At 50.7% G+C, this 26,412-nt stretch overlaps 1 protein-coding gene across 5 annotated transcripts in view; it reads left to right on the top strand.

Moving 5' to 3' along the window:
- The first annotated feature begins 796 nt into the window (after positions 1-796).
- Positions 797-26,412, top strand: part of HIF3A (hypoxia inducible factor 3 subunit alpha) — a 30,389-nt gene continuing 4,773 nt past the window's right edge. For 2 of the 5 annotated variants that reach the window (XM_081032224.1, XM_081032223.1), the window contains exons 1-13: positions 4,843-6,443; positions 7,576-7,721; positions 9,462-9,546; positions 9,990-10,102; positions 10,600-10,808; positions 12,422-12,528; positions 12,713-12,860; positions 15,863-15,990; positions 17,032-17,222; positions 18,194-18,298; positions 23,245-23,516; positions 24,524-24,641; positions 26,176-26,257. In XM_081032224.1, coding sequence (XP_080888350.1) covers positions 6,164-6,443; positions 7,576-7,721; positions 9,462-9,546; positions 9,990-10,102; positions 10,600-10,808; positions 12,422-12,528; positions 12,713-12,860; positions 15,863-15,990; positions 17,032-17,222; positions 18,194-18,298; positions 23,245-23,516; positions 24,524-24,641; positions 26,176-26,257 — 1,984 coding nt within the window. In that variant the 5' untranslated portion in view covers positions 4,843-6,163. Of the gene's footprint in view, positions 853-4,842; positions 6,444-7,575; positions 7,722-9,461; positions 9,547-9,989; positions 10,103-10,599; positions 10,809-12,421; positions 12,529-12,712; positions 12,861-15,862; positions 15,991-17,031; positions 17,223-18,193; positions 18,299-23,244; positions 23,517-24,523; positions 24,642-26,175; positions 26,258-26,412 lie in introns of those variants that run through there. The other 3 variants (XM_081032226.1, XM_081032225.1, XR_013992184.1) reach the window with 3 other exon arrangements.

The following is a 26,412-nucleotide window of genomic DNA, read 5'->3' on the forward strand; positions in this document are numbered from 1 at the left end:
AATTATAATGCTTTCACCACTCCTTGGTGACCTCGTACCACTCCCTCTTTAGCTCACTTGTAGAAAAATACCATCTCTCTGCTCTTTTTAAAAGTGGGTGTGATTGAGTTTTACATATTTACTTGACATAAACTTAATTATTCAATAGTGGGAACCTGAAAAGGGAATTAGAGAGCAAGGAGGTAGAGCTGGGGCTACAGAGGGTGCCAGACTGGAGGAGTGGGGACAGGAAGGAGGGATGAGGACAGAAGGGAGTTGCTGGGGACTGAGAGGAAGTGCTAGGTACAGTGGGGGAGGGATTGTAAAACTGGGGTGGGGTTGGGAATTGGGGGTGGCGGAGAGAAGGAAGAGGAGATAGAGGAGGCAGAGCTAGGCGACTCGACAGGGTGGGACTGGAGGTCGGAGGGGTCCTACCAGGGGCAGGAAAAGGAGGGGTGAGCCGGGGTAGGGGTTAAAGGGTGGGGGCTCGGGTGTAAAGAACAGAGCTAACTGGGTGGGTCAGAAGAGTATTGGTGTCGGAATGACTCGAGAGAGGCTGGGCCAGAAGGCGCAGCCCGAGGTGCCTGCTGGCGACACCACTGAGAAAGTAGGCGGCAAGAGGCGTGGCTGGGAGGGCGTGCGTGTTCCGCAGTCCTCCTGGCCTTCCAAATCTGCCTCTCTAGTACCGCCTCTTTCTAGGAAGTGACAGGCTGTTCCGCTAATCAGAATCGAGGGCTGGGCGCATACTAGCCAATAATGAGGCGGGGGAGGAGCTGGGGAGGGGGCTCGTCGGGGAGGGGAGGGGGCTGGGGGCCTGCTGGGGCTCCCGAGCCGCGACGCGCGAGCCATGGCGCTGGGGCTGCAGCGCGCAAGGTACTGGGGTTCGGGGGCAGGAATTATGAGAATTGGGGGGTCTCTCCTTTCGGGGACCCCCAGCCGGGTGGGGGATGCGTGGGTGCAAGCCAAGGACTCCCTGGGACGGGCGGTTGGAGGCACGTCCCTGCCGCAACCTGCATCCTAGGGGGTGAAAGGGGTGAGGGGTTTTCCCAAGTCCCCAGCTGCCCCGCCCCTCTAGCCAGGAGCCACTTCAGAGTCGTGATCCCCGATTTCTTGCTGCTCCGTGTTCGCCTCCCTGCCTGGTTGGGGGTGAAACAGGGACGCCACGGAATTGGGGGTGTTGCATTTGAGCAGTTCCTGAGCTTCTGGGGAGGCATTCTCCCTCCACATATGAACCCTTCAGGCCTCTGAACCTCCAGAATTGAGGTTGTTCTTTGCCACCAGACCCCTGAAACCCTAAGGGATATGGGATACCCCTAAATTGAGCCTTCCCAGATATAGGAAATCCCTTGGAATAGGGAGTCAGCTCCTGAGTTCAAGAGAAGAGCGATTCCCTTTCATTAGACTCTCCCTAAAACAGTCTCCAAACTTGGGTTCCCTAGAAATAGGCAGAGGGAGTCCTCTTTCAGAAGCTACCTGGGGCCTTCTCAGGGGCCTTTTTGCATCCTTTTGAAATATAGGGTCACCCCCTTAGTAAAAGGGAAACAGCCTGACTCACTTGCCAAAGTCTAGCGCCTATGTCACTCTTCCACCCCACCCAGTCCCTGTGGCCATGGGGACAGAGGCTCCCAAGCCTTATTTTGGGGAGACCCCATGGAGGGTGCTGTGCTTGATTCAGTGCAAGCCATGATGGGAGCACCCGTGCTGCAGTGCCCAGCTGTTCATCCTGGGCAGAAGGTGGGTTTCTGTGTTCAGCTCCCAGCAGGTGCTGATCTGCTGGGTGCAGTGAGGAACCTGTACCCTGGGTCCACTGCCAAGGGCACTATCTGGCCATGTTTTCATAGGGACCCCGGAAAATGTCCCAGGCTCCTGGTTTCCCTTGTCCAATCTGAGGCGTCCAGGAAGCCTCACCCCCTTCCCTCCTCCCTGACTTTGCAGGTCTGATTGGATCCGTCACACCCTCATGTTTTTCACTCCCCCCCAAGCATACCCCCCCAATTCTATTCTAGTCTCTGGCTCTGAGCCGGCCAGGGAACTCCATCCCATCCCTTCTGGGCCAGCCCCAAGCCAACCCCTCCCAACGCCCCCTCCTGGCTGGGTAGGGGCCCTTCTCGGCTGAGCTGGAGTGCTCCCCACTCCCCACCCAAGGCCAGCCCTTTCCTGTGGTGTCATCCTAGCACTGCACACCACCCACTCATAACTCGCACCTGGAGCCCGGCCATGCTCCATCCCTTTCTGCACCCCTAGGATGTCATATGGACCAAAGGGGGCCTGGGCGATGGTGAGTGGGCCCCCCATACTCCCTCACCCCCTTCCTTTCTTCTGGCTTGGGCTTTCTGCTATCCTACACCAGTCAGGGATGTTCTTAGGAGGTTCCTGATGGGCACACGACCCCAGGTGACCCCCAGGTTAGAGGATTCCAGAAGAATGTAGGACTTTTGGTATGGGCACCCCACTGGATTACCATGTCCTTTGGAATGAACGAGTCGGGGAGCAGAGAGACTCCCCCCAACCCCCACTTCCAAATCCATTCTCAAATCCAAACCCTGCCTCTGGCCTCTCAGGCCACCTTGGACACTGCCCAGATACTGTATCTAAGACCCCCAAAATCTTCTACACTTTTTGCAAGACCCTCAATACCCAGCTGAGTGTCAGAAGAGAGACCCAGAGTAGCTCTGAATGTGGGCTAGGGTCTCCCCACTTTCTCCGGGCCTTCGCTCATGGGTAGCCAGTTGTTCAGGACAGGGAAGAAGTGGGCTTCTCCCTTTCCTGGTTGGGGGTGCACTAGGCTCCAGTCCCCATTTTCAGGCCTCACCCTGGGGCCTCCAGGCCCTGGCCCCACCCCCTGTTCTCTGCTGGAACACAGAGGAAGGGTGGCAGGGTTCCAGCTGCACGTCCCGAGCTGGGCAGAGTGCCAGGGGGCTGGACCAGGGTTAGGCAGGGGGCCAGCTAGGGAGACTGTCCAGCTGGGGAAATCCGGAGGCAGTAGGGCTGGGACAAGGGGAAGGGACTGAGGCCACCGGGCAAAGGAGCGGCAGGGTAGGGGCCCCTTGGGTAGGTGCATCAGCCAAGACATGGCATTCAAGAACGTAGGCCCCTAAAGTCAGGGTTCAAATCCTAGCTCACCCGCTTCCTGCCTGTGTGGCCAGGTGCCAGTGACTGCCTCTCTGAGGCTCGGTTTCATATCCTAGAAAAATAGGGGTCATGCCTCCCCTCCCCCACACCACTTCAAGATGAGCAGTGAGGGAACAAATCTTTGGGCAGGACACCCCACTGGTATGCAATAAACTGTGTTCAAGTCAGACAGAGTTCTGGGCAGAAGTAGAGAGACCTGGTTTTTAACTTGACGCTCTTGCTAAAAGCTGTGTGGCCTCAGGCAAGTTCCATCACCTCCCTGGGCCTGTTTCCTTGTCAGGAAAATGGGGAAAACACTGGTAGGTACTTGGTCAGACTAACAGACGTCGTGAGCATTGTTGGGCTTTGGTGGAGGGCCTGGGATTAGCAGCTGGGCTCCGGCCCGCTGGAACGGGCTCACTGTGGCTGCTTCTCAGGGTTGTTGAAAGGATTTAATGGGGTCTGTATCTCCATGAAGGTTCAGTACACCAAGGCTATTATTACTATCACTAGTATTTAGCCCTCTTCCCAAAGTGCTTGGGTAAAAGTCGTGTATGTAACTGCATTCTCACCACACCACAGGATTGCCACCAAAGCCCCCAGTTTCTTCAGTGCCCAAGAGGCTCCTAAGCCTTCCATCCCTGATGTGGACAAAGGGCAAACAGTAAAAAGAAAAACAAGAAGAAGAAAAGAAAAATGTAACCTTTATAGAACACTAACCAACTGCCAGGCCCTCTTCTAAGCCCTCGACATATATATTAACTCATTTAATCTTCAAAACAATTCTGTGAGGTTGGTGTTATTATGCTCAGATAGGTGTGCAACTTGTCCAAAGTCACACAGCTAATTAGTAATTGAGTTGAGATTGGAACCCTGAACCAGAAGAACTAGCCACCACTCTGTTTAATGGGAAAGGCCAGAGGCCCAGGCATTTGTGAAGCCAGTGAGAGGCCCACACTTCCTGTCAGAGAACAGGCTGGGAGCTGGAAGGAGGGTCTGCTGCAGCCACCAGCTGGCTCCTTCTATGGAAGGAGAAGTCTGCCACAGAGAAGATTACAGAGCTCAGCTGCCTGGGAGGTGGAGACCAGCCCCACCCCCGTTCCTGTTCCCACTCCCCGTTCCCTCTGCCCGGGCCCCTAGCTCAGTGAGGCCCACCCACCCCCACCCTCTGGGCAGGAAGACAAACAGGGCTGGAACAGAACCAGAACAGGACAGGACGGAATGTCCTCTGGGCAGAGCAGGACTGGAGGCCCCTGCCCCCCCATCAGCCACAAGGGAGGGGATAGGGGTGATCACTGGCTCCCCCACCCCTCCACCCAGCCTGCCCCTTTCTGGGCCTCCCAGTGGCCCTGAGTTTTTCCCTCTGCAGGCCAGACAGGGCAGTACCCTCCCCTCTCATCATGCCTGTGGGTGGGGCCACAGGTCTCCTGCTTGGGAGTTAGGCTGATGCCACCCCCAGAAGTGGCCTTTGATTTCTAGGAAGGGACAGCCTCCGTTCCAAGAGTCCTGCTTCCCTAGGGCCGGTCACAAGGAAGGAATTAGAAGCATGAAGGCTTTGGAAACTTAATGCCTGAGTTCAAATCCCAGCTTTGCCAGTTTACTGACTTTGTGACTTCTTGAGCAAAAGACGTCACTTTTTAGAGCCTCAGTTTCCCCTTTGTGAAATGGAGGTTTAAACTGCCTCCTACCTAGAGTTATCCTGGGATTGAATAAGTACACATAGGCAGACTACTTAGTACAGTGCTTAGTGCTTAGCAAATTGTAGCTACTTATATTTTTTTTATTGGGGAAGGGGAACAGGACTTTATTGGGGAACAGTGTGTACTTCCAGGGCTTTTTTCCAAGTCCAGTTGTTGTCCTTTCAATCTTAGTTGTGGAGGGCGCAGCTCAGCTTCAAGTTGTTGTCCTTTCAATCTTAGTTGTGGAGGGCGCAGCTCAGCTCCAGGTCCAGTTGCCATTGTTAGTTGCAGGGGGCGGAGCCCACCATCCCTTGAGGGACCCGAGGAATCGAACCGGCCACCTTGTGGTTGAGAGCCCACTGGCCCATGTGGGAATCGAGCCGGCAGCCTTTGGAGTTAGGAGCACGGAGCTCCAACCGCCTGAGCCACCGGGCCGGCCCTATAGCTACTTATTTTTAATGGTTTTATCAATATTATCGATGAGATTATACGTGCTGTATGTTATATACTCTATAATTTAAAAAAAAAACTACAGAGTTTGGATAACGACAGATCTGGAGCTTGACTTTTAAGAAAATGGAAGAAACAGAGAGAAACACTAAAGCCTGGATATAAACCCAGAGCCAAAGAGACGGGAAATTGAAGTGTTCAAACCCTGGCTTCACTTCTTATGGGCAAGCACTGCAGCTCTCTATGCCTCGGTTTCCTCATTTGTTCAGTGGGATAATTACCTTCCTTCTAGGGTCATCTGAACTTCAAATGGGTTAATGTAAGTTACAGACATGGCACAGGGACTGACACATGTCACAGGAAAAACTGGATAAGTGGCAAATATCTCTGAAAAAAAGATAGTCATCCTTCTACCCGCAACTGGACTTGTAGAGTTCAGGCATTTGGAGTAGTTTAAAGGGCAGGGGTGAGTGGTTGGTTAGCTGTTGGCTGGACAGAACTCTGGGGTTGGTTTGCTGTGTCACCCTGGTGGGGCCCCCGTTGGTGGGTTGTTGGACTTTGAGATCTGTGCTCCAAGATTCTGAGGACTCAGCTGAGCTGAGGAGGGGGAAGGCCAGGAGAGGGGGTTTGGGGGGGCTGTAGGGCAGGGGGCCTGGGAGGCTGCAGGCATCTTCTTTACGCTCCTTCCCTTCCCTGGCTCTGGGCCAGCTCAGCCAGCCCCCTCCCAGCAGGAGGCCTCCCTGTCCCCCAGGCGTCCCAAGCCAGGGAATAAACAGCAGATAAGTCAGGGAGGGGACACAGCGGCCCTGCGAGGCACAGCAGGGCAGCATGGGCTGACTCGGGGACAGATAAAACCAGAGGCTAGGAGCGGCTCCAGAGTATAATCCTTCCAGGCCCCGAGTGCTCCGGGAACTCGCCTGGGCCACACAGCGAGCCCGGGCCCCATGTGGCAGCGCCCCACGTGCTTGTCCCGTCCACCTCTACCTCTTTCCCTTCCTGAGGCGCCACCAGTGAATGCTGCCCGTGCCCGCAGGTCGAGCACCGAGCTGCGCAAGGAGAAGTCTCGGGATGCGGCCCGCAGCCGGCGCAGCCAAGAGACCGAGGTGCTGTATCAGTTGGCGCACACGCTGCCCTTCGCGCGCGGGGTCAGCGCCCACCTGGACAAAGCCTCCATCATGCGCCTGACCATCAGCTACCTGCGCATGCACCGCCTCTGTGCCGCAGGTGAGTCCTGTCCCCGGGAATTCCCACTTTGGTGAGGGTCCGCCCTCGGAAAGCTACATCCTATGGAGGCTCCTCCTCTGGGAATCCTGGTCCCGACAAGGCCCCGCCCTCTGATGTCTTGCCAGCCGAGCCCCGGCACCCCTGGAATCCACTTTCCCGGTGAGGCCCCGCCCCCTCAAGGTCTGGGCTAGTCGGAGCCCAGTGCCCTAAGAAGTCCCGCCCCGTAGGCATCTATCACTTGTGAGGCCCCGCCCCTTAGAATGCACCCTTGGGAAGTTCCGCCTCCTTGGAACTCAGTGGAATTGGAGGCCCTGCTAACTCCCTAAAGCACGTCAACCCTGAGGATTTGGAGACCTTCTCGTCTAGGCTTCGTGCCCTTATAATAAACATCCCTGCAAGGCTTCGCTGCCCAATTTTTAATTACTTGAGAGAGTCCCCCTTCTCCTCCTCAAGTCCCTAGTTCTGTTTCTTGTCCCCTTAGTAGCCATGGCTTTGAATTCCCAACCAATTACAATTCCACTCTGAGGAGGCTTTCTCTCTCTCTCTCTCTCTCTCTCTCTCTCTCTCTCTCTCTCTCTCTCTCTCTCTCTCTCTCACACACACACACACACACACCTACTTTAAAATCCCACGACCCTGAAAAGATTGGATTATGGGACAAGTTGAGTCATCCTCCACTTACTGACCACTTTAATGGTCAGGCTCTGTCCATTAAACTTCCCTGCCCCATAGAATTTTACTTCTCTGGGAGGCACTGCCCCCTTAGAATTCTGTCGCCTGGGAATCCTTGTTTCTTTAGAGTTTTGCCCATCTGTCCTGCCTCAAGAATTTGGAACCTCTGCAAGGCTCTGTCCCCTTAGAATTCTGACTCTTGTAATCCTTAGCCCCTTAGAATTTTATGCTCTGGGAATTCCACCTCCTTAGAATTCTGTCTCCCTGCGAGGCCCTGCTCCCTGAGAATTCCAATCCTTGGTGGCCCTGCCGTTTCTTGGGCCTCCAAACCACTGGATGTGCCCCTCTCGCCTGGGGGGTACCTATACGTTCCTCTGAGTGAGGGAAGGCAAAGGGAAGGCTATTTAGGGGGGCCCACAGCTGACCAGAGATGCCCCATCCACCCTGGCCCTGTCACCAGGGGACTGGAGCCAGGTGGGAGCTGGGGGTGAACCACTGGATGCCTGTTACCTGAAGGCCCTGGAGGGCTTCGTCATGGTGCTTACCGCCGAAGGAGATATGGCTTACCTGTCGGAGAATGTCAGCAAACACCTGGGCCTCAGTCAGGTGAGAGGAGCTGCCTGCTTTCTGCCTGGTCCATGCAGGTGAGGTTGGGATACAGAGGTGACCATTACCGCATTATCCCTGCCTTTACAGGCCTTACAGTACAGAGGGAGGCAGATATGTCACCAGACAGGAAGACTCAGAATGGTCAGGGCTGGGATGGGGCAGTCTAGGGGGCTGTGCAAGCCAGGGGAGGATAGGTACCTGACCCAGCCTGAGGGCAATGAGGGCTTCCAGGAGGTGAAAAAAAAATCTAAGCTAATACAGAAGAATTTAGCCAGTCAAAGAGTATGGGAAATAGAAGGGACCAGCGAAGACGAGGAATGTAGATGGCTGAGGGAATAGAATATGCAAAGACCCAGAGGTGAGATAAAACAGAGCATTTGGGGAAAATAAAGACGTTTATCCTGGCTAGGTGCAGAGTACAATGGCAGAAGGGGAGACCAAAAAAGGCTCGAGAAGCCAACAGGGGCTAGATAATTTAGGGCCAAATTATAAGGTTTATCTCCAGGGCACTGGGGAGCTATGGAAGGATTTTAAGCAGGAGAAAGGTTGTGTCAGAGAAGTAGAATCAGATTTACATTTTAGAAAGATCCCTCTCAGTGCTGAGCAGAGATAGAATTGAATGGACTTATGCTAGAGGCTGGGAGATGCTCAAGGACCTTGGGTGAGAGGAGAAAAGTGGGAACATAGACCTGAAGATGGAAAGACAAAAAAGACACTTAGGAAGTAGAACGCATTTCACCTAATCCTTACAGCAAGGCTCATGAGAGTTACCTCCTTTTTCCTAGTTCACATAAATGGGCTCCAAGTTGGCATCTGTTCCTTTTCCCTACCTTCTTACCCCACTCCGGGTACCAATTTCTCCTTCAGCTTGAGCTCTTGGGCTCAGAGAAATGAATGTCCCAAGGTCTCCAAGCTAGGAAGTGGCAGAGCTAGGATTCAAATCCAGCAACAGGAGGTACTGTTAGAGGAAGGAGGGAGCTCTTGCTCTTCCCCTTTTCACCATTACCACTGGACTGTGAGCTACGTGGGTCCCCTTTCATCTATGTCCCCTCCTGCCAGCACCAAACTCATTGCCTGAACTGAAACAAGGCATTGAGTCTTTACCTTGCCAAACAGGCAGGATTTGAATGGGGTCTCACATCGGGGCCTTTGCACTTGCTGTTTTGCTTTCCAGAACTCTGCTCCAGAGAACCACAGGACTACCTACCATTTCCTCAAAGAAATTGTTCCTAACTAGTGCCTCTAAAATAGCATCCCACCATTTCATGAGCTTACCCTGCTTTAGTTTTCTTCATATTACTTATTATATTGTTTTATATATGTGTGTGTGTTGTTTTGTTTTTGTTTGTTTATTGGCTATCTCCCCCCTCCACTAGCCAGTAAGCTCTGAGAGGCAGGGGTTTTGTTTTTGTGGTCACTGTGGTATCTGTACTATCTACAAGAAGGCCTGGCAAATATTGTGGTGGAGAAGGGAAGGAAGAAAAGAAGGAAGGAAGGAAGGAAGGAAGGAAGGAGGGAGGGAGGGAGGGAGGGAGGGAGGAAGGAAGGAAGGAAGGAAGGAAGGAAGGAAGGAAGGAAGGAAGGAAGGAAGGAGTGAATGAATGAATAATAAGACTGGTGACAGAAACCAGGCTCGCGAATCAGGGCTGTGACTGTGGGGCTGGAAAGGAGGAGATGAGTCAGAGACCCTGGTAAAATGCTTTTCCTCCAAGGCACCCCTGCTTCCCTCCCTCGCAGCTTGAGCTCATTGGACACAGTATCTTTGATTTCATCCATCCCTCTGACCAAGAGGAGCTTCAGGATGCCCTGACCCCCCAGCAGAGTGAGTTCCCTGCAGGCCTCTCCCCAAATTACAGAAACTGAGGCTCCACCTGCCCTCACTATATCCTTTCTTCCTCTGGAATACTGGATTGAAAAAAATGGGAACAGCAGGATGTGGCCCTGCCCTGGGAATCTGAGGGGACACGGCCCTGCCCTGAGGGTTTAAGGGAACAAGGACCCTGCCCTGGGAATGTGAGGGGACACGGCCCTGCCTGGGGGTCTCTGGGGACAAGGACCCTGCCCTGGGAATCTGAGGGGACATGACCCTGCCCTGAGCTTGTCTGAAGAAGCATACCCTACCCCTGGGGACCCTCTCTGTTTCCAGGTCTCAATTTTGGGGCTGGGACTGGGGAGACTTTAGCAACCAGGGTGCTGGAGGAAACTGGGTCCTGTCCTAAGCTGCCGGGTGACCTGCTCCTCCCCTGCCCCCATGGTCCTCCCCAGGCCTGTCCAAAAGGAAGCCGGAGGCCGCCACTGAGCGGTGTTTCTCCTTGCGCATGAAGAGTACCCTCACCAGCCGCGGACGCACCCTCAACCTCAAGGCGGCCACCTGGAAGGTGGGCAGGGCCTGGCCTGGAGGAGGGCCTGCTGGGGCTGGGCCTGAGCCCCCAAATTCTGGCAGTGGTTTGGAGTCCAGGGACGTCCTGGACTGGGGGTCCTGTGGGGCTCTCTCAGGCTGGGTCTGGTGGCTCCTTCGGGTATCTTGGAGGTTGGGTGTCTGTGGAGTTGGGTGTCTGGGGTCCTCATATCCTTTCTTAGGCTGATCTCTATGGTTGGGGGGTCCCAGCCTCCTGGGCCTGGAGTTTTCATGGGGTTGGAATCTGGGGTCCTCAGACCTCTCTGAGTCTTAGAATCTAGAGATCTCCAGAACTTCTTAGGTGGGTCTCTGTGGGGTGGGGGGGGGTAGGCGTCCTCAGAGCCGTCGGAGCTGGGTGTCTGCGGTCCTCAGGGATTTTTTCTTCTCAGCTCCCCGCAGGGCCCACAGAGACATACTTCGCAGCCCCATGGTAGCCCCAGGCCCAAGTACATTACCACCTCGCCCCTCCCCCACCAGGTGCTACACTGCTCTGGACACATGAGGGCCTACAAGCCCCCCGTACAGACTTCCCCAGCTGGGAGCCCCAACCTAGAGCCCCCTCTGCAATGCCTGGTGCTCATCTGTGAAGCCATCCCCCACCCGGGCAGCCTGGAGCCCCCACTGGGCCGGGGGGCCTTCCTCAGCCGCCACAGTCTGGACATGAAGTTCACCTACTGCGACGAGAGGTGGGCAGGAGCCCGGCTGCCCACCCGCCTGCCCACTGGCCTAGTTCCCCTTCCTCTCTACCCAAGTTCACTCACTGAATTTTCTGTGGGTCTTTTTATTTTTGATTCTCTCTCTGCCTCCTTCTGTTTGAGTCTTTCTCTTAATTTCTTTCTCCCTCCCTGTCCTGTTACTTTCCTTAAATGGGTCAATTCATGTGAAACAGTACAGTGCTCAACACACAGCAAGCACTCAATAAACTTGTTATTAATTCTCCCTCTATCCTTCCCTTTCTTTTTTCTCTCCTTCTCTTCCCTCTGCTCTTCTTTCCCTTCCTTCCTCCCTTCATTTTTCTGCATCTTCTCTCTTTCCCTTTCCCTGGAGTTGTACTTAGGAATGGTGACTCTGGGTCCAAAAGCCTTATGTTTAAATCCTGGCTGTGTGTCATTGGCCAAATGACTTCACCTTTCTGAGCCACACTCCCCTCGTCTGTTCTACAGAATGATAACAGAACCTACTTTGAGTGGTTGTTTTGAGCACTCAGTGAGTTGCTTGGTACAAAGCACTATAGAAATGTATATTTTTAAAATCACTGTCATCATTATTATTACTTTTTATTTCTATTTTTTCTGATCATTTTTTGTTTGTTTGTTTGTTTAACTTTTATTTATTTTAAGTGTGTTTTCCCAGGACCCATCAACTTTTATTTATTTTAAGTGTGTTTTCCCAGGACCCATCAGCTCCCAGGACCCATCAGCTCCAAGTCAAGTAGTTGTTTCAATCTAGTTGTGGAGGGCGCAGCTCACAGTGGCCCCTGTGGGGATCGAACTGGCAACCTTGTTGTTATGAGCACCGGGCTCTAACCACCTGAGCTAACTGGCTGCCCCTCTTTCTGATCTTTTTGTGACTTTCTTTTCCCCAGTCCTATTTCTTTCAATTCTCTTTTTCTTCTTTTCTTTTTTTCACTCACTCTAACCATTTCCACCCTCCCTCTCCCCTTGTATTAGCTTCCTGTTGCTGCCATAACAGACTACAATAAGCACAGTGGCTCAAAACAACGCAAATTCACTATCTCAGACTTCTGTAGGTGAGAAGTCTGAAATAAGTCTTATGGGACTAAAATCAAGAGCTGCACTCCTTGGGGAGGCTCCAGTGAAGACTCTGTCTCTTTGCCTTTTCCAGCTTCTGCAGACATTCCTGTCCCACGGCCCCTTTCTGCCTTCCAGCACATCACTCCAACCTCCCCGTCCATCGTGTCTCCCATCCCGCTCTGACCTGCCTCCCACTCCTAAGCACCCCTGTGATGACATTGGCCCACCCACATAACCCAGGGTAACCTGCCCAACTCAAGATCCTCAACTTAATCACGCCTGCAAAGTCCCTTTTGCGTGTAAGGTCACATATTCACAGGTTCCAGGAATTAACTAACACACCCAGGACTTAAGACAGGACATCTTTGGGGGTCCTTATTCAGTCTACCACACTCCTCTTTTTCTACGTCTTACTCTCTCCCTTTCTCACCGTTACAATCCTGTCTGTCGTGCTGGCTTGGTCCCTGGGTCACCCTGCCCCTTCCCTCCGCCCACGCTGCACCTCAGCCAGTTGAACTGACCAGGCTCCACTGCCCCCACCCCAGGATCGCTGAAATCGCCGGCTACAGCCCCGATGACCTAATTGGCTGTTCCGCCTATGAATACATCCACGCGCTGGACTCGGATGCAGTGGGCCAGAGCATCCACACCCGTATGTGTTAGGGTTCTATTTCCCTGGGCCTGAGCCCGCGCTGTGTGGCCCCAGCAATACCAGCTCCCCGACCCCAAGGCACGCTGTCTCCCCTGGCCCCTTCATACCTAACCCCCGCCCCCAGAGCCTTCTCTCCCCAGTTGCCCCGTCTGTGGCTCTGACCCCACCCCATGCCCTCCTCCAGTGCTGAGCAAGGGCCAGGCAGTAACAGGGCGGTATCGCTTCCTGGCTCGGAGTGGTGGCTACCTGTGGACACAGACCCAGGCCACAGTGGTGTCAGGGGGCCGGGGCCCCCAGTCTGAGAGTGTCGTCTGCGTCCACTTCCTGATCAGGTAAGTGGGAGGGAGGTGGGTCTAGTCTGCATATGTGCAGACAGGTGTGTGTGCGCGTGTGTGCGTGCGCGTGTGCACGTGAGCAAGCGTGCATGTGCATTGTATTGTGCACACGTATGTGAGGGAGTATGTACACATGTGTGTGAAACATGACCAAACACACATGGGTTTGCGTGTGCATGCAAATGTCATGGGTGCGTGTACGGTTAATTTAAAGGACTATATGCAAGTTAAAATAAGAAATCTAACAGACTCATGAAGACTTTTCACTTTTTAAAAATTGAGGTATAATTTATATTTAGAAAATTCACTCTTTTTGGTATATGGTTCTGAGTTTTGATGAATGCATGGAATTGTGTAATCACAATCAAGCTTTAGAATAATTTTATCACCCCCTAAAAATTCTCCCATAGTGAACCCCAACCCACCCCCAATCCCTGGCAACCACCGACTCTAGAATCTTTCCTTTTCCAAAATGTCATGTACATGGAACCCTAAAGTATGTAGCCTTTGAGTCTGGCTTATTTGACTTAACATAACGAATTTAAATTTTATGTTGTGGTGTGTATCACTAGTTTATTTTAAATGCTGAGTTGTATTCTGTGGTTTGAATACGAATGGATGCCAATTTGTTTATCCATTCATCAGATGGAGGACATTTGGGCTGTTTTCTATTTTGGGTGATTATGACAAAAGCGACAGTAAACATTCTCATCCAGGACTTTGTGAAGCCATATGTTTTCACTTCTCTTCGGTAAACACCCAGGAGTGGAATGGATGGGTCATATGGTCATTGTATACTAAACTTCAGAAGAAACTACCCAGCTGTCTTCCAAAGTGGCTGTACCATTTTGCATTCCCGTCAGCAGTGGATGAGGGTTCCAGATGTATTCCAGACAGCATTTTGTATTGTCTCTTTTTGTCTTGTTTGGTTTGAATTTCAGCCATTCTAATGAAAGTGTAACGGTAAATCATAGCTCTCCCTTCCCCTCCCCCAACCCCATCATGCATCTTAGAAGTTTTCTACCGTAACAACATGGTGACAAAGACAGCAGAATATCACATAAGATAGAGGGAATTATAACTTTTCTTTGAAGATTACTTTCTAGGACATGGCATTAATTTCTAAAGCCTTAGGAATTTTTCCAGGTCTTTTTGATCAAGGAGAGAGTCTATTAGAAGACAGAAGTTGGTAACAGAAGTATTCGTACAAGTCTGCATATTGCACAAGAAACAAGACCAATTATCTTTTGAATGTTTTTACTTGAACACCTTTTCAAATCAGAATCTTTGAATAACTTGTAGGCAAGTTAGAAGTCTCTCCATTGTTAGGACCTGCCCCCATCTCTTTTGGAAACCCTTTTTATTCACTATGAAGATTTGTCTTTGTATGGCCACGCCCTGGGATTTCAACCTTTTGCTCTCTAAGTAAAGAGCAGGCCTGGAGAGTTCAGTTTTACTGGCAGAAAATGGGTGAAGAATAATAGAAGTTTAATTAGTAACAGTGAAATCAGGAGCATATGATATTAATCCTCCTTAGTGCTGTGTACATACTGTGTGGTATGCGATTATGTGACTGTTGGTGTGTATTCAGGTACTTAGACTTTGTAGAGTTCCCCACCCCTTCCCTTCCACACTGGGCCTGTGTGTGATTCTTTCATAAAAATAAAACTCACTTATCTGGGGCTGAATCTCCAGCACCTAGTAGAACAGTGCCTGGCAGACAGTAGCTGCTCAATAAACAATAATAGCAAATATTTACATAGAGCGCCCCACCTGCCAGACACCATTCTACACATTGTACATATATTAACTCATTTAAGCTTCATAACAACCTGTGGGGAGGTATTATTAGTTGCTCTTTATAGGAGAGGAAAATGAGGTCCAGAGAGGTTCAGGCACATGCTCAAGGTCACACAGCTCTTAAGTGGCAGACCTGGGATTTGAACGCAGGCTGCTGGCTGCAGAGCCCTTGCTCTTAACTATGAAGCAGTACTGGTTGTCTAGGAAATGTTTGTGGAATGAATGAATGAGTGCACTCCATGTGGCATGTATGCATATCTGCCAGCCCACGTGTGTGGACTAGGTGCGCCTATCTGTCCATGTATACACTTGGGCGTGTATGACGGCTCCTGTTTGTGCCTGTGTGTACCGAGTGTGTGGGCATGTGTGACTATGTATACTTGTTCTGTTTCAAAGGGGACGGGGTGGCTTTGGTCCAGCCTAAATTCGGATGTTCCCAGCCCAGAAGGGGTTTGGTGAGGAGGGGCAGGATCGTAGCTTCTCCAAGAGCTGGTGGGAGGACCACCCACATTAGGTCCTGGATAGCATTATGCACGGAGGGCCTTGTCCTCAGCCCCAGGCCGATTTTCCAAAGGCCAATTTGTTCAGCGAATGTTTGGATTGTCTCTGCAGCTAGAAACTGGGGAAAAGGGAGGCGCGGGGGACAGAAGAAGGATATATTTATAAATCCATTCCTTTGCATCTGAAAAATGGCTATGAATAGAATCTTCATAAATAAAACCTTATTCGTTAAAATATATCCCTTTGAATTCTTCCTATTTGGTAACACAGGAATGTTACATACATAGTCTTCACTGATACATTTTTATGAATATAAGTGAAGATCTGTAAAGAGAATACTCAGTTTTTATGCCTTTTACTGTCTCCCTTCTCTGCCCTTTAGTACCCCGCCCCCCAGGCTCCCCTCCCTCTACCCAGGCTGCACTAAATGCCAACTCTTTTTTCTGTCTTTCCTTCCATAGAGGGAGCTTGGGAAGACACACTTAACTTTCTTCTAAATGCTATTATAATAAAAAGCCTTCAACACAAATTAAATTCTTCAAAGAAACAAGTAAATGTGGCAAATTATTTTCTGCACAATGCCCTCCTGCCCCTGGGTGGGACTGCCTCCTACAACAGGACATCATCTGGGGGGACTGTCTGGGCTGGGGCCGAGGATGCTCCCTGACGACCACTCCCCTTTCTGCCCTGTACCCCAGCCGGGTGGAGGAAACTGGAATGGTGCTGTCCCTGGAGCAAACGGAGCGACACTCTCGACCCTCTCGCAGACCCGTTCAGCGGGGCACACCCTCTCAGAAGGATACCCCTAATCCTGGGGACAGCCTTGGTATGGGGCAGGGCTGGGGCCGGGAGGGGTTGTGTCCCCAGGACACTTAGGAGAAAGCCCAAGTGCTGTAATGTGGCTTACACATTACAGTGTAATGTGTGACCTAACTCCTGCCTCCCTCCCCTTCTTACTCTCTGAACCATACCAGCTTTCTTAGTGCTCTTGGAACATGCCGGACTCTTGAATGCTTCAGAGCCTTTGCGTGTGCACTTTCCTCTGCCCTGGATGCTGTCCACTCTCCTGTCCTCCCTCTCCTCCTGTGTCCCTGGGATGATGGCTTCAGTCTTGTCTTGCTGTGCTCTGAATCCTGCTTGGCTCCCCATTGCCCCCACCCTCCGGCTTGTTCCCGGTTCCCGCCTCACTGCTCTTAGGCTTCCAGTAATCTTGACCATCCCAAGTCTGGTTCCTTTCTACCTCTCCCTTCTCTCCCCCAGTCCTGGACAAGTTCTTTCCCTGTTTGTTGTTCAAGACCTCATGTTCTCCAAGCTGTTGCTGGCATCCTGTACTCCTGGGTGTAGTGTGGGGTCACCAGTATCCTTTCATTTTCTGGCTCAGAACTGGCTCAGGGCCACATCTGGACCTGCAGTGACCTTAGAACCTCCTTGAGGGCCTTGGGCCAGTCTTTTCTCCTAACATGCAAGCCCCCCAGAGCCCAATGGCCGAATGCTGCTCTGTGACGCTGGAGAATCGGGTCAGTCATGAGCCCTGGTCCAGCTGTGTTGATTTTAAATATTAAAATGTTTTTCCCCCACTGGGCAATTGCTATGATCCCAAGCCTCCTGTACGCTTCCCCACCCACGTTGTCCCCACCCCTAGGACCCTTCAGGGGCTTGCCGCAATCTGGTAACAAGAGGGATGGAAAGCACCGGGCCCAGCAGGGTTTTGGTTCTCCAGGACGCAGCTCCCCAGCACTGTGAGCGGTGTGCATCCTGATTGGTTGTTGAAGACGTCAATTATGCTCCCTGGGGCTGGTGTGGAGGGCCCTGCCCCTCAGCCCTAGGTGACCATCCTGTGTCCTCCCCATCTTGATATATCCCGCAGACGCCTCTGGTCCCCGGATCTTGGCCTTCCTGCACCCCCCTGCCCTGAGTGAGGCCACACTGGCTGCTGACCCCCGCCGTTTCTGTAGCCCTGACCTCCGCCGCCTCCTGGCACCTATCCTAGATGGGACTTCGGTAGCCACCACCCCCAGCGCACCCCCAGCTGCACGGCGCCCCCAAAGTCCACCTCCGGTAAGCAGGCCCTCCCACTGGAGCCCTCAGGAGCCAGGCTGCTTTGGCCTTTGGCTTGAACCTCTTGCTATTCTCTGGGCTTCGGTTTCTCCATCTGTCTCATGGGAAGGTTGGGATGAGAGAGGGTCTGGGGTTCCTTTAAGGTCTAGATTCCAGATTCTTCATCTGTTATCTGGACCAAATCCTGGGATGTTTGGGACTAGCATGGATGACTCCTTCCTGTCTTGTGACCAAGTATCTCTGAACTCCAAGTATCTCTGAACTCCAAGGATCTCTGAACTTTCACTTCAAAGAGTTAAGAGAATGTCTAATGTCTCAAATCATACAAACCTGCATTCAAATCCTGAATCTGCCACTTACCAGCTGTGTTAGCCTGGACAAGTGGGGCCTCAGTTTCTTCACCTGTAAAATTAGGATAATAGCAAGTAGCCACCTCATTGATTATCGTAAGGGTTCAATGAGATAATTCATGGGAAGCACTTAGTAGGACCCTGGCACCTAGTAGGTTCTCAATAGACCATAGCAGTTACTATTTTTACTTAAGAGTCCAGATAGTCTGATCTTTGACTCAGGAGTCCATATTATCTGGTGTCGACTTTCCTCATCTCCCCGCCCCCCCAATATCTTCTCTCCACTAGAGAACTAGACTGTGACCTTTGATCTCACCCTTTAGCCCTGAGATAGCCGGACTCTGCATCCATTCCTCCAGGTTCCAGATTCCCAAGACCTTTAACCTCAGGCTTTGGTTTTTCAAGCCTTTGATGTTTGCCCATCGATCTCTACCCAGGAACTCTGACTTTTGAATACCCAGGTTCAGAACTTATTTGCATTTGCTACTTGCCCGCCTTGGTGTCCCAGCTGTCTGACATTGACCCTCACTTCTACCCCTGAGCTCAAATGTCTAGATTGTTTTACTGTGGACATCTCCCAGGCTCGAGATTTCCTTAAGTCTCTACTCTGTCTCCTCACAGGCGGATCTCCCAGATGAGCTACTTGTGGATGTGGAGAAGGCACACAAAGTCTTGGGCACTGGGAAAGACCTTGAGGCCGTGGAGACTGATCTAGATATAGCTCAGGTAAGGGCTGGCAGTGCTCTGTGCTCTGAGGGCTGACAGATCTGGGCGCTAGGAAAAGGTAGTGGGATGGTTAACAGAATGAGTGGGTGGATGGATGGACGAGCCGTTGGATCCATTAGGTGGACTACGGTGGATAGATGGATGGGTGATGTTTAGACAGACATTTGGGTGGATGGATGGATGGACAGATGAGGGATGTCTGGATGGGTAGTTGGGTAGATAAACCATTGGTTCATTGGATGGATGATAGATGGATGGATAATGTTTGGATGATTGATTGAGTGGCTAGATAACTAACAGTGGCGTGATGTATTAATTATCTATTGCTGTGTAACGAATTAGCCCAAAACTCAGCACCTTAAAACAGCTAACTTCTGTTATATCACACAGTTTCTGAGAATCAGGAATCTGGGAGCCACTTAGCTTCTCAGAGTCTCTCATGAAGTTGAAGTCAAGCCCTCAGTCAAGGCAATAGGCGTCTGGGGTAGAGGAGCCATTTCCAAACTCACCCATCTGGACCAATCAATCAATGGATCTCTTTTTCTCTCAATCCAAGACTATTTACTGACCTTCGTCACTCATCTAAACTAGACTAGAAATTCTCTGAGGGAAAAGACTATGTCTTATTTATCTACCTAGAGATGAGGAATAGTAGGTAACACATAACAGATACTCAATAAATTTTTATTGAATGCAAATCTATGGGGAAGCAAAAACTATACAGTTTCATGTATTGAGGACCAAATACAAGAGACGCAGGTAGAAAAAAATTCAAGGCAGGATATACCCAAAAATGTGGTAGAGGTAACATTAAAGGGGAGTCTAGTTTCTCACATCACCCTTAGCTTCTTTATTTAAAATTCTACTAGACTTTTAGACCCTTGGACAAAATAAGCAAGACATTAAGTTCATGTAGTTCACCTTGAGGAAGAGAAGACTCCAAAGAGATGATGATGAAATAAATCACACATTTAAAGGCAGAATAGATAATATTTAAGAAATATTTAGGAACCACATGAATCAGAAGAGGAAGATTTAGAAGGAAGAGGAAATATATCATTAGCTCTTGCTTCTGAAATTGGGCTGAGACTACAGAGGCACAGTTTTGTCACCCTCAGCAATGAGGTGTAATGATAATAACGAGATCATCCCTCATAAATTTGGGGCTAATTGAACCACCCAGTCGTTGTGACAACCCTCTTCCCAGAAGGAAACATGGAGCTCGGAAGGTCTCAGTAACAAAGCCTGGACAAGAAGGACCTCATGTATATACTCGAACATCTTAAAGGATGGGTAGAATCGGGGGGAATGTTGAGAGGACGGAGGGCAAGAGATATTAAAGGAGGACTTACTTAGACAGGTTATATCTTCTTAGAATTAGTACCTTCACTTGGGCAAGATGGGGATTCAAGCTAGGATGGGGGCAACGATAAAGATACAGCAGGCTTTGGTTGGAGGCCCCAGCTCCTCATCATGGGAATTTCCCCATAGGCTGCCTACATGTCCCCACAGCACAGCAGCTGGCTTCCCCCAAGGCAAATCATCCAGGAGACAGAGAGAGTGGGCCCAACACAGAAGATGCAGTCTTTTATAACCTATTCCCAAAAGGAACAGGCTGTCACTTCTGCTGCATTGTGTTGGTCATACAGACCAACCCTAGTACAGGTCGAAGGCAACCACATACACGTGTGAACACCAGACGGCGAGGATCCCTGGGGCTCCCCGTGATTCATGTCTCTCCCTCACGCAAAATACACTCAGCTCTCCCGAGGCCTTCAAAAGCCTCTTCCCGTTACAGTGTCAGCTTGAAGTCCAGATCTCCTCACCTAAAACAGGTCTGGGTGCAGTGAAGCTCCTTGAGTACAATTTGTTGGCCTGTGAACTGAAGAGACAAGTTATCTGCCACCCATATACCCAACATACAGTGGTGGGAGAGGCATAGAATAATTGCTATATCTACTTCAAAAAGGGGGAAAGGAGAGGTCACAGGTGTCACTGGTCCACAGCAGTTTTGAAAGCCAATTGGGCAAATATTGGAAGTTCCTTGATCAGAACTCATTCCTGTTGCTTCCCAGGAGCTTTTCTCTATGATTCTTGGCTCTGCCCTCTAGGCTCTTAGCCGCGCTCTCTGAGTCCATCCTTCCTTTTTCATAAAAGGTAACATGTATTCACAGCTGAGTGGGTTTTATAACCATGCTTTCTGCTTATAGAACTTCAGTGATCCAAAGATGTCTTTTCATTTTGTACCACCTGCGTCCCTTTCAGTCCATGCTGGCAATGTTTCTGTTCATTTAATTCTCTTGAAAACAATTTTGTGGGTCTTACGCGAATCTCTGGATTTCACACCATTAAACAAAAATCACGCATACAAATCTCATTAAGATAAATCCTTGTCTACCTTGGGCTTCTGCTGAGATGACTGAGTGACAGTGCCCTAAAGTTTAACAGAAGCCCTATTGTTTGAGAAGGTCTAGGAGGCACATCCTTACACTCTAGAGCTTTTTTTTTTCCTTTTTCTTTGTTTTGGTTTAAAAAGTTATTTTATTTTTCTTTTGTTTTCTGACTGAAATATATTCTAGGTACCACCTTTGATCTTTCTGAGGTCTTCACAAGGAATTTTATAGTCACACCCTGGGCTTCATCTTTCAACCATTCTTTCCTGACAGTGCTCTTCTTTGCTCAGAAAGCATATTTTAGTTTTAGCATCATTTGCCATCTGGGGAGTTCGCAGAGTCAGCCATACCCAATCCTCTAGACTACTCAATTGCCCAAATTCAGGGCTCCTCAGGGCCACCCTCACTTTAGACGAGCTGGATGTGTAAACTCAGAGAGTCCCACAGGTTTGATATTTTGCTAGAACTAGTCACAGAACTTAGGAAAGGACTATACTTATGATTACAGTTATATTATAGCAAAAGAATATTGTAGCCAAAGGAAGAGACGCATATGAGGGAATCTGGGACTGGAGGTCCAAAATACAAAGCTTCCATGTCCCCAGGGACATGTTACTCTCCTGACATTGATGTGTGGCAACTTGTGCTTAGAGTATTGCCACTCCAGGAAGCTCACCCACGCTTTTATTGAGTTTTTATTGAGTCCAGAGTTTTTATTGAGGTTTCATTATGTAGACATGATGGATTGAGTTATTGCCCACATAGTTGAATTCAATCACCATCTTTTCCTCCCCCAACACACACACACTTTCCTTGGATGACAGGCTGATTGCTCCTGGCCCAAAGCCTCAACCCTTTCATCACGTGGTTGGCCTGTGTCCGGCATGGCCAGCCGCCATCCTGAGTCATCTTGTTCGCATAAACTATCAGGCATGGTCCAAGGGGTCCACCGTGAGCAGCGAAGACATACCTATTACTCCAAGAGTTTTTTGGGTTTTTTTTTAAGATTTTTTTTTTTAATTGGGGAATGGGAACAGGACTTTATTGGGAAACAATGTGTACTTCCAGGACTTTTCCAAGTCAAGTTGTTGTCCTTTCAATCTTAGTTGTGGAGGGCGCAGCCCAGCTCCGGATCCATTTGCTGTTAGTTGCAGGGGGCCTACCCACCATCCCTTGTGGGAGTCGTACTGGCAACGTTGTGGTTGAGAGGATGCGCTCCAACCAACTGAGCCATCCGGGAGCTCAGCGGCCGCTCATTGCCTTCATTCTAATTGCAGAGGGCGCAGCTCGCTGGCCCATGTGGGAATGAAACCGGCAGCCCTGTTGCCCAGAGCTCCCGCTCTAACCAAGGGAGCCACCCAAACCACCCCTACTCCAAGCGTTTTGATGTTACCTCCCAGGAGCCAGGACAAAGGCCAAAGCTTTGGGGGTGAAGTTAACTCTTCAGTATACAGTCAGGTTGAGAATTTTCAAGACCTTCAAGTCCCTCATGTTTAATATTTCTTCATTTAGCTTCTCTCTCCTCTTGCCTTTTATTCCAAGAAATCACGCAACTTCTTCAACACTGGCTGGAGGTCTTAGCTAGATGACCCAGTTCACTAGCTGCATTTTAGCCTTTCCACACAACTGCAGGTGGCAGTGTTGCTAAACTTTCAGCCACTGCACATCTCAAGTCCCTTTTCCTACAGTTTCCAATAACCTGTTCCTTACTTCCCCTTAAGCCCGCGCTGGCGGGCTCTTCTCGGTTTCGATTTTGACTGATAGTTTGTTCAAGGCAATTGAGGCTTTCTCCACCAGGCTCTTCAAAGTCCGTCCAGCCCCCGGCCACTTCCCAGAGCCCAAGTCACTCCCATATTTTAGGCTTTTGTTACAGCACCCCATTCTTGATATCAGAATCTTATTTGTTATTCATTTGTAGATAACAAAGAATCCGAACACGTAGAGGGTTGAAACAACAATCATGTATTACCTCCCATCATTTCTGAGGGACAGGGTCTGGGAGCCACTTAACTGGGTGGCTTTTTCTCAGGGTCTCTCATGAAGTTGCAGTCAAGACGTCATCCGGGGTTGTCGTCACCTGAAGGCTTGACTGGGACTAGTGGATTCACGTCCAAGACCACTCACTGGGCTGTTGGCAAGAGGGCTCTGTTTCTTGCTCTGTGGGCCTGTCCATAAGGCTGCTCCGTGACATGGCTTTCCCCAGAGCAAGTGATCTGAGAGAGAGAGAGCGCAACAAAAACAAAAGCCACAGTGTCTTCCAACCTAATGTTGGAAGACACATGTCATCATCTTCTCAGTATGCTATTGCCACCAGGTCAGCCCTAGTCCCTGTAGTAGGGGACGGCGCTAGGGTGTGGTACCAAGAGGTGAGGATGCTTGGAGGCCATCTTGGCAACTGGCCCCCAGAGTCCTTATACTTACCTTACAGATGAAACAACTGAAGCCCAGACTCTCGGCCTCAGGCACACAACTCAAACGTGGTGGAGCTGGGACTCTTGCCCAGGCCCACCCTAGACCAAGGCTCATGCTCTTACCTCCCTCCTGCCTCCGCAGGACGTCGATGCGCTGGATTTGGAGATGCTGGCCCCTTACATCTCCATGGATGATGACTTCCAGCTCAATTCCAGCGAGCACCTACCCCGGGCCTACAACAGACCTCGAGGGGCTGTCCCCCGGCCCCGCGCTCGGAGCTTCCACGGCTTGTCGCCCCCAACCCCTGAGCCCTCCCTGCTGCCCCGCTGGGGGAGTGACCCCCGGCTGAGCTGCTCCAGTCCTTCCAGAGGGAACCCCTCAGCGTCCTCCCACGTGGCTGGGGCTCGGAAAAGGTGAGCCACAGTAGCAGGGGGATATCAAGGGAGTGTTAAGAGGGCCCCTGACCCCGTCTTGCTCCTGCCTCCTACTCCAGCCTCATCCTTCATCATTTCTCCTACCCTGACTTCTGCCCCAGCTGGGCCCTCCATGTCGCCTACACATGCCATGTTCATTCCAATCTCCAGGCTTTGCCTAGGCTGTGCCCTCCACTGTTCTCATTATTTATAGCTGGGACGCTTGCAAATCCCACCAGTCAAACAGGGCCTTCTCCTTTGGAACATATTTATAGCTGGCCTAGTGACAATTTTTGTCATAGTCAAGAAGACATTGCCACAATGTCACAGAAACTGTCTAGAACAAAGTTTCTTAATACCTTTGAAAATCGGTTGAAAGACCGACCCTTTTGAAAATCGGACCCTTTCCCAAGAAATTTTACACACACATAGAGACACACATTTTGCACATAATTTCAGAGGGTTCATGTCCCTCTTCCAAAGATGTTAGATTGTTAATTCTCAAGCTTTTGCTTCCCACGTTGCGAGCATGTGTCCATTTAGTCTCCAGAATGGTCTCTTTACTATCATTATGAGGCTTTTATGGACACATTTCAATATTCCCCAAGGCTCCCAGCTTGTCACTGGATATACAACAGGTGCCTAATACTTATTAAATAAGGGAGGGAAGAAATTAGTGACTATTGTAGGTGGATGGATAGATGATAGATAGAAGGCAAGTTGGTGGGTGAGTGGACGGATAGATCGGTAGATGAATGCAAAGTAGGATGGAAGGATGAATGGATAGATGAATGGATGGATGGATGGGAAGATGGATGAATGGATGGGAAAATGCATTGGTAAGTGGGTGGATGGATGGATGGATGGATGGCTGGACGGATGGATTAGTGAGTGTATGAGATTAGTGAGTGCTTGGGAAAGTGAATGAATGCTTATTACCTGCACCACTGGCACCCATACCTACCCACACTTGCTGTGTTCTGAGATTCTTGCCTGTTTTCCTCCAGGACCCTGGCCCAGAGCTCAGAGGACGAGGCCGAGGGGGTGGAGCTTCTGGGAGTGAGACCCCCCAAACGGTCCCCAAGCCCAGAACCCAAAAACTTCTTACTGACTCCCCTCAGCCTGGTATGTTTGGGGATTCATGGGGTGGTCTGGCCCTCCGAACCCAGTAGGCTTAAGCCTACTGTTTCATGGGAAAACCAGAGAGGACAGGGTATGGGTGAAAGTCAAATGGAAGGTCAGGAATCCAGCTGAGGCTAGGACCTTGATCTGCTTGCTTAGGTAATGGGTATGAAAGGGATCTGCACATTTATGTAAGTTGATAGGAAGTGCTAAGTAGAAAATTAAGCAGGGGAAGGGGAGAAATGATAAGGGGTAGTACCTGCAGGACTCTTCTGCTCTTGTGGGTCCCCCTCCCAAACCTAGAACAGGTCTTGGCCTTGGATGATTGATGCAGCATTGAGTACAGACACGAGAGTCAGATTAACTTGGGCTCAAGTCCCAGGTCTGTCACCTTGTCACCGTGAGACTTTGGGCAGGTGATGTCATCACTCTGCGCCTCAGTTTGCTCATCCGGAAAGTGGGACGGTTACATCTCGCGGGACTGCCATGAGAAGCAGCTGAAGTCAGGCCCTTAGCTGATCCTCGGCAGGTTGTTAATAAATGGTGGCATAAAAACTAAAGGAACATCCCTTCTGCCCCAGACTCCCTGCCTCCAGTCTCACCCCTGCTGTCAGTTCTGCACAACAGCAACCAGAATGGCCTTTCTAAAAGCCAGCTTAGGCCATGTGACTGCCACAAGGTCCCTCCAGGGCCTTCCATGGTTGCCCATCGCTCACAGAAGAGCTCTCTGGCTCCTCACCCAACAGGGCTGTTTGAACATGAGGGGTGTGGCTTCTCATATTGGCAGCTTATATTTGTGAGTGCCTACTATGTGTTAGACACTGCACCAAATACCTTGCCTGATTAAATCATTCAATTCCCACCACCATTCTTGAAATATTATCACTAATCGTCATCATCACTCACATTTACACGAGAGGTTAGGCGGCCGTCTCAGTTGGAGTCTGGGCAGGAAACAGCACATTCACATGCGGTGTTGAGGAGAATTTAATAACAGGACCGTTGGCAAGTGTGGGCAGCATATAAGGCATCAACAAGGGCTGGTACAGCACCCTGGGGCTCGCCATGTGGGGAGCTGGCACCATCCGTAGCCTGAAGGTACACGGCAGGGATGGTCACTGGGCCTTAGAGAGAGGAGGGTCCAGCTTATAAGAGCTGGAACCTTCTGTGGAGGGACACAGCCTTCAGGAAGCTGACCCATCAGGAAGCAGCTAGAGGATCAAACACTCCTCCACACCCTCCTTCTGCCTGCTGGCATTCATTACATGAACCCGACAGGAACACGCAGAGCAAGGTTGCACATTAATGGAGCCACACGCACAGGTCAGCCTGCTGGGGCACAGAAGGAAGGGAGAATAAAGCTCCGGAAGCACACGCGGGGATGTGCGGGACAGTGACTTACCCAAAGTCCCACAGCCGATAAGCAGCCATTGAACCCCAGTGCCCTTAACTGCACCACCCTGCCTCCTTGGATATTGATGACGAGGATGGTGATGGTGGTGGTGGTGGTGGTGGCAGCTTTGTCTCTGTCCTGCAGAGTTTCCTTCTGACAGGAGGACCAGCCCCAGTGAGCCAGCAGGATCCCAGCACCCACCTCCTGGCACTGAATGAGCCCCTGGGTGAGTAGCAACCTGGGTAGACAGAGGCCCTGGGTCCCCGTCTCCCCTAGGAGGTGCCCCGGGGGGTTGAGAGAGAGGGGTGGGGCAATCCTGAGGTGGTGGAGGGCTGTCAGTGCCTGGATATGACGTTGGTGGAAATGAGCAGCCCCTCCCAC

This window comes from Rhinolophus hipposideros (assembly GCF_964194185.1).
Source record: "Rhinolophus hipposideros genome assembly, chromosome: 21".
NCBI classification, from domain to species: Eukaryota; Metazoa; Chordata; class Mammalia; order Chiroptera; family Rhinolophidae; genus Rhinolophus; species Rhinolophus hipposideros.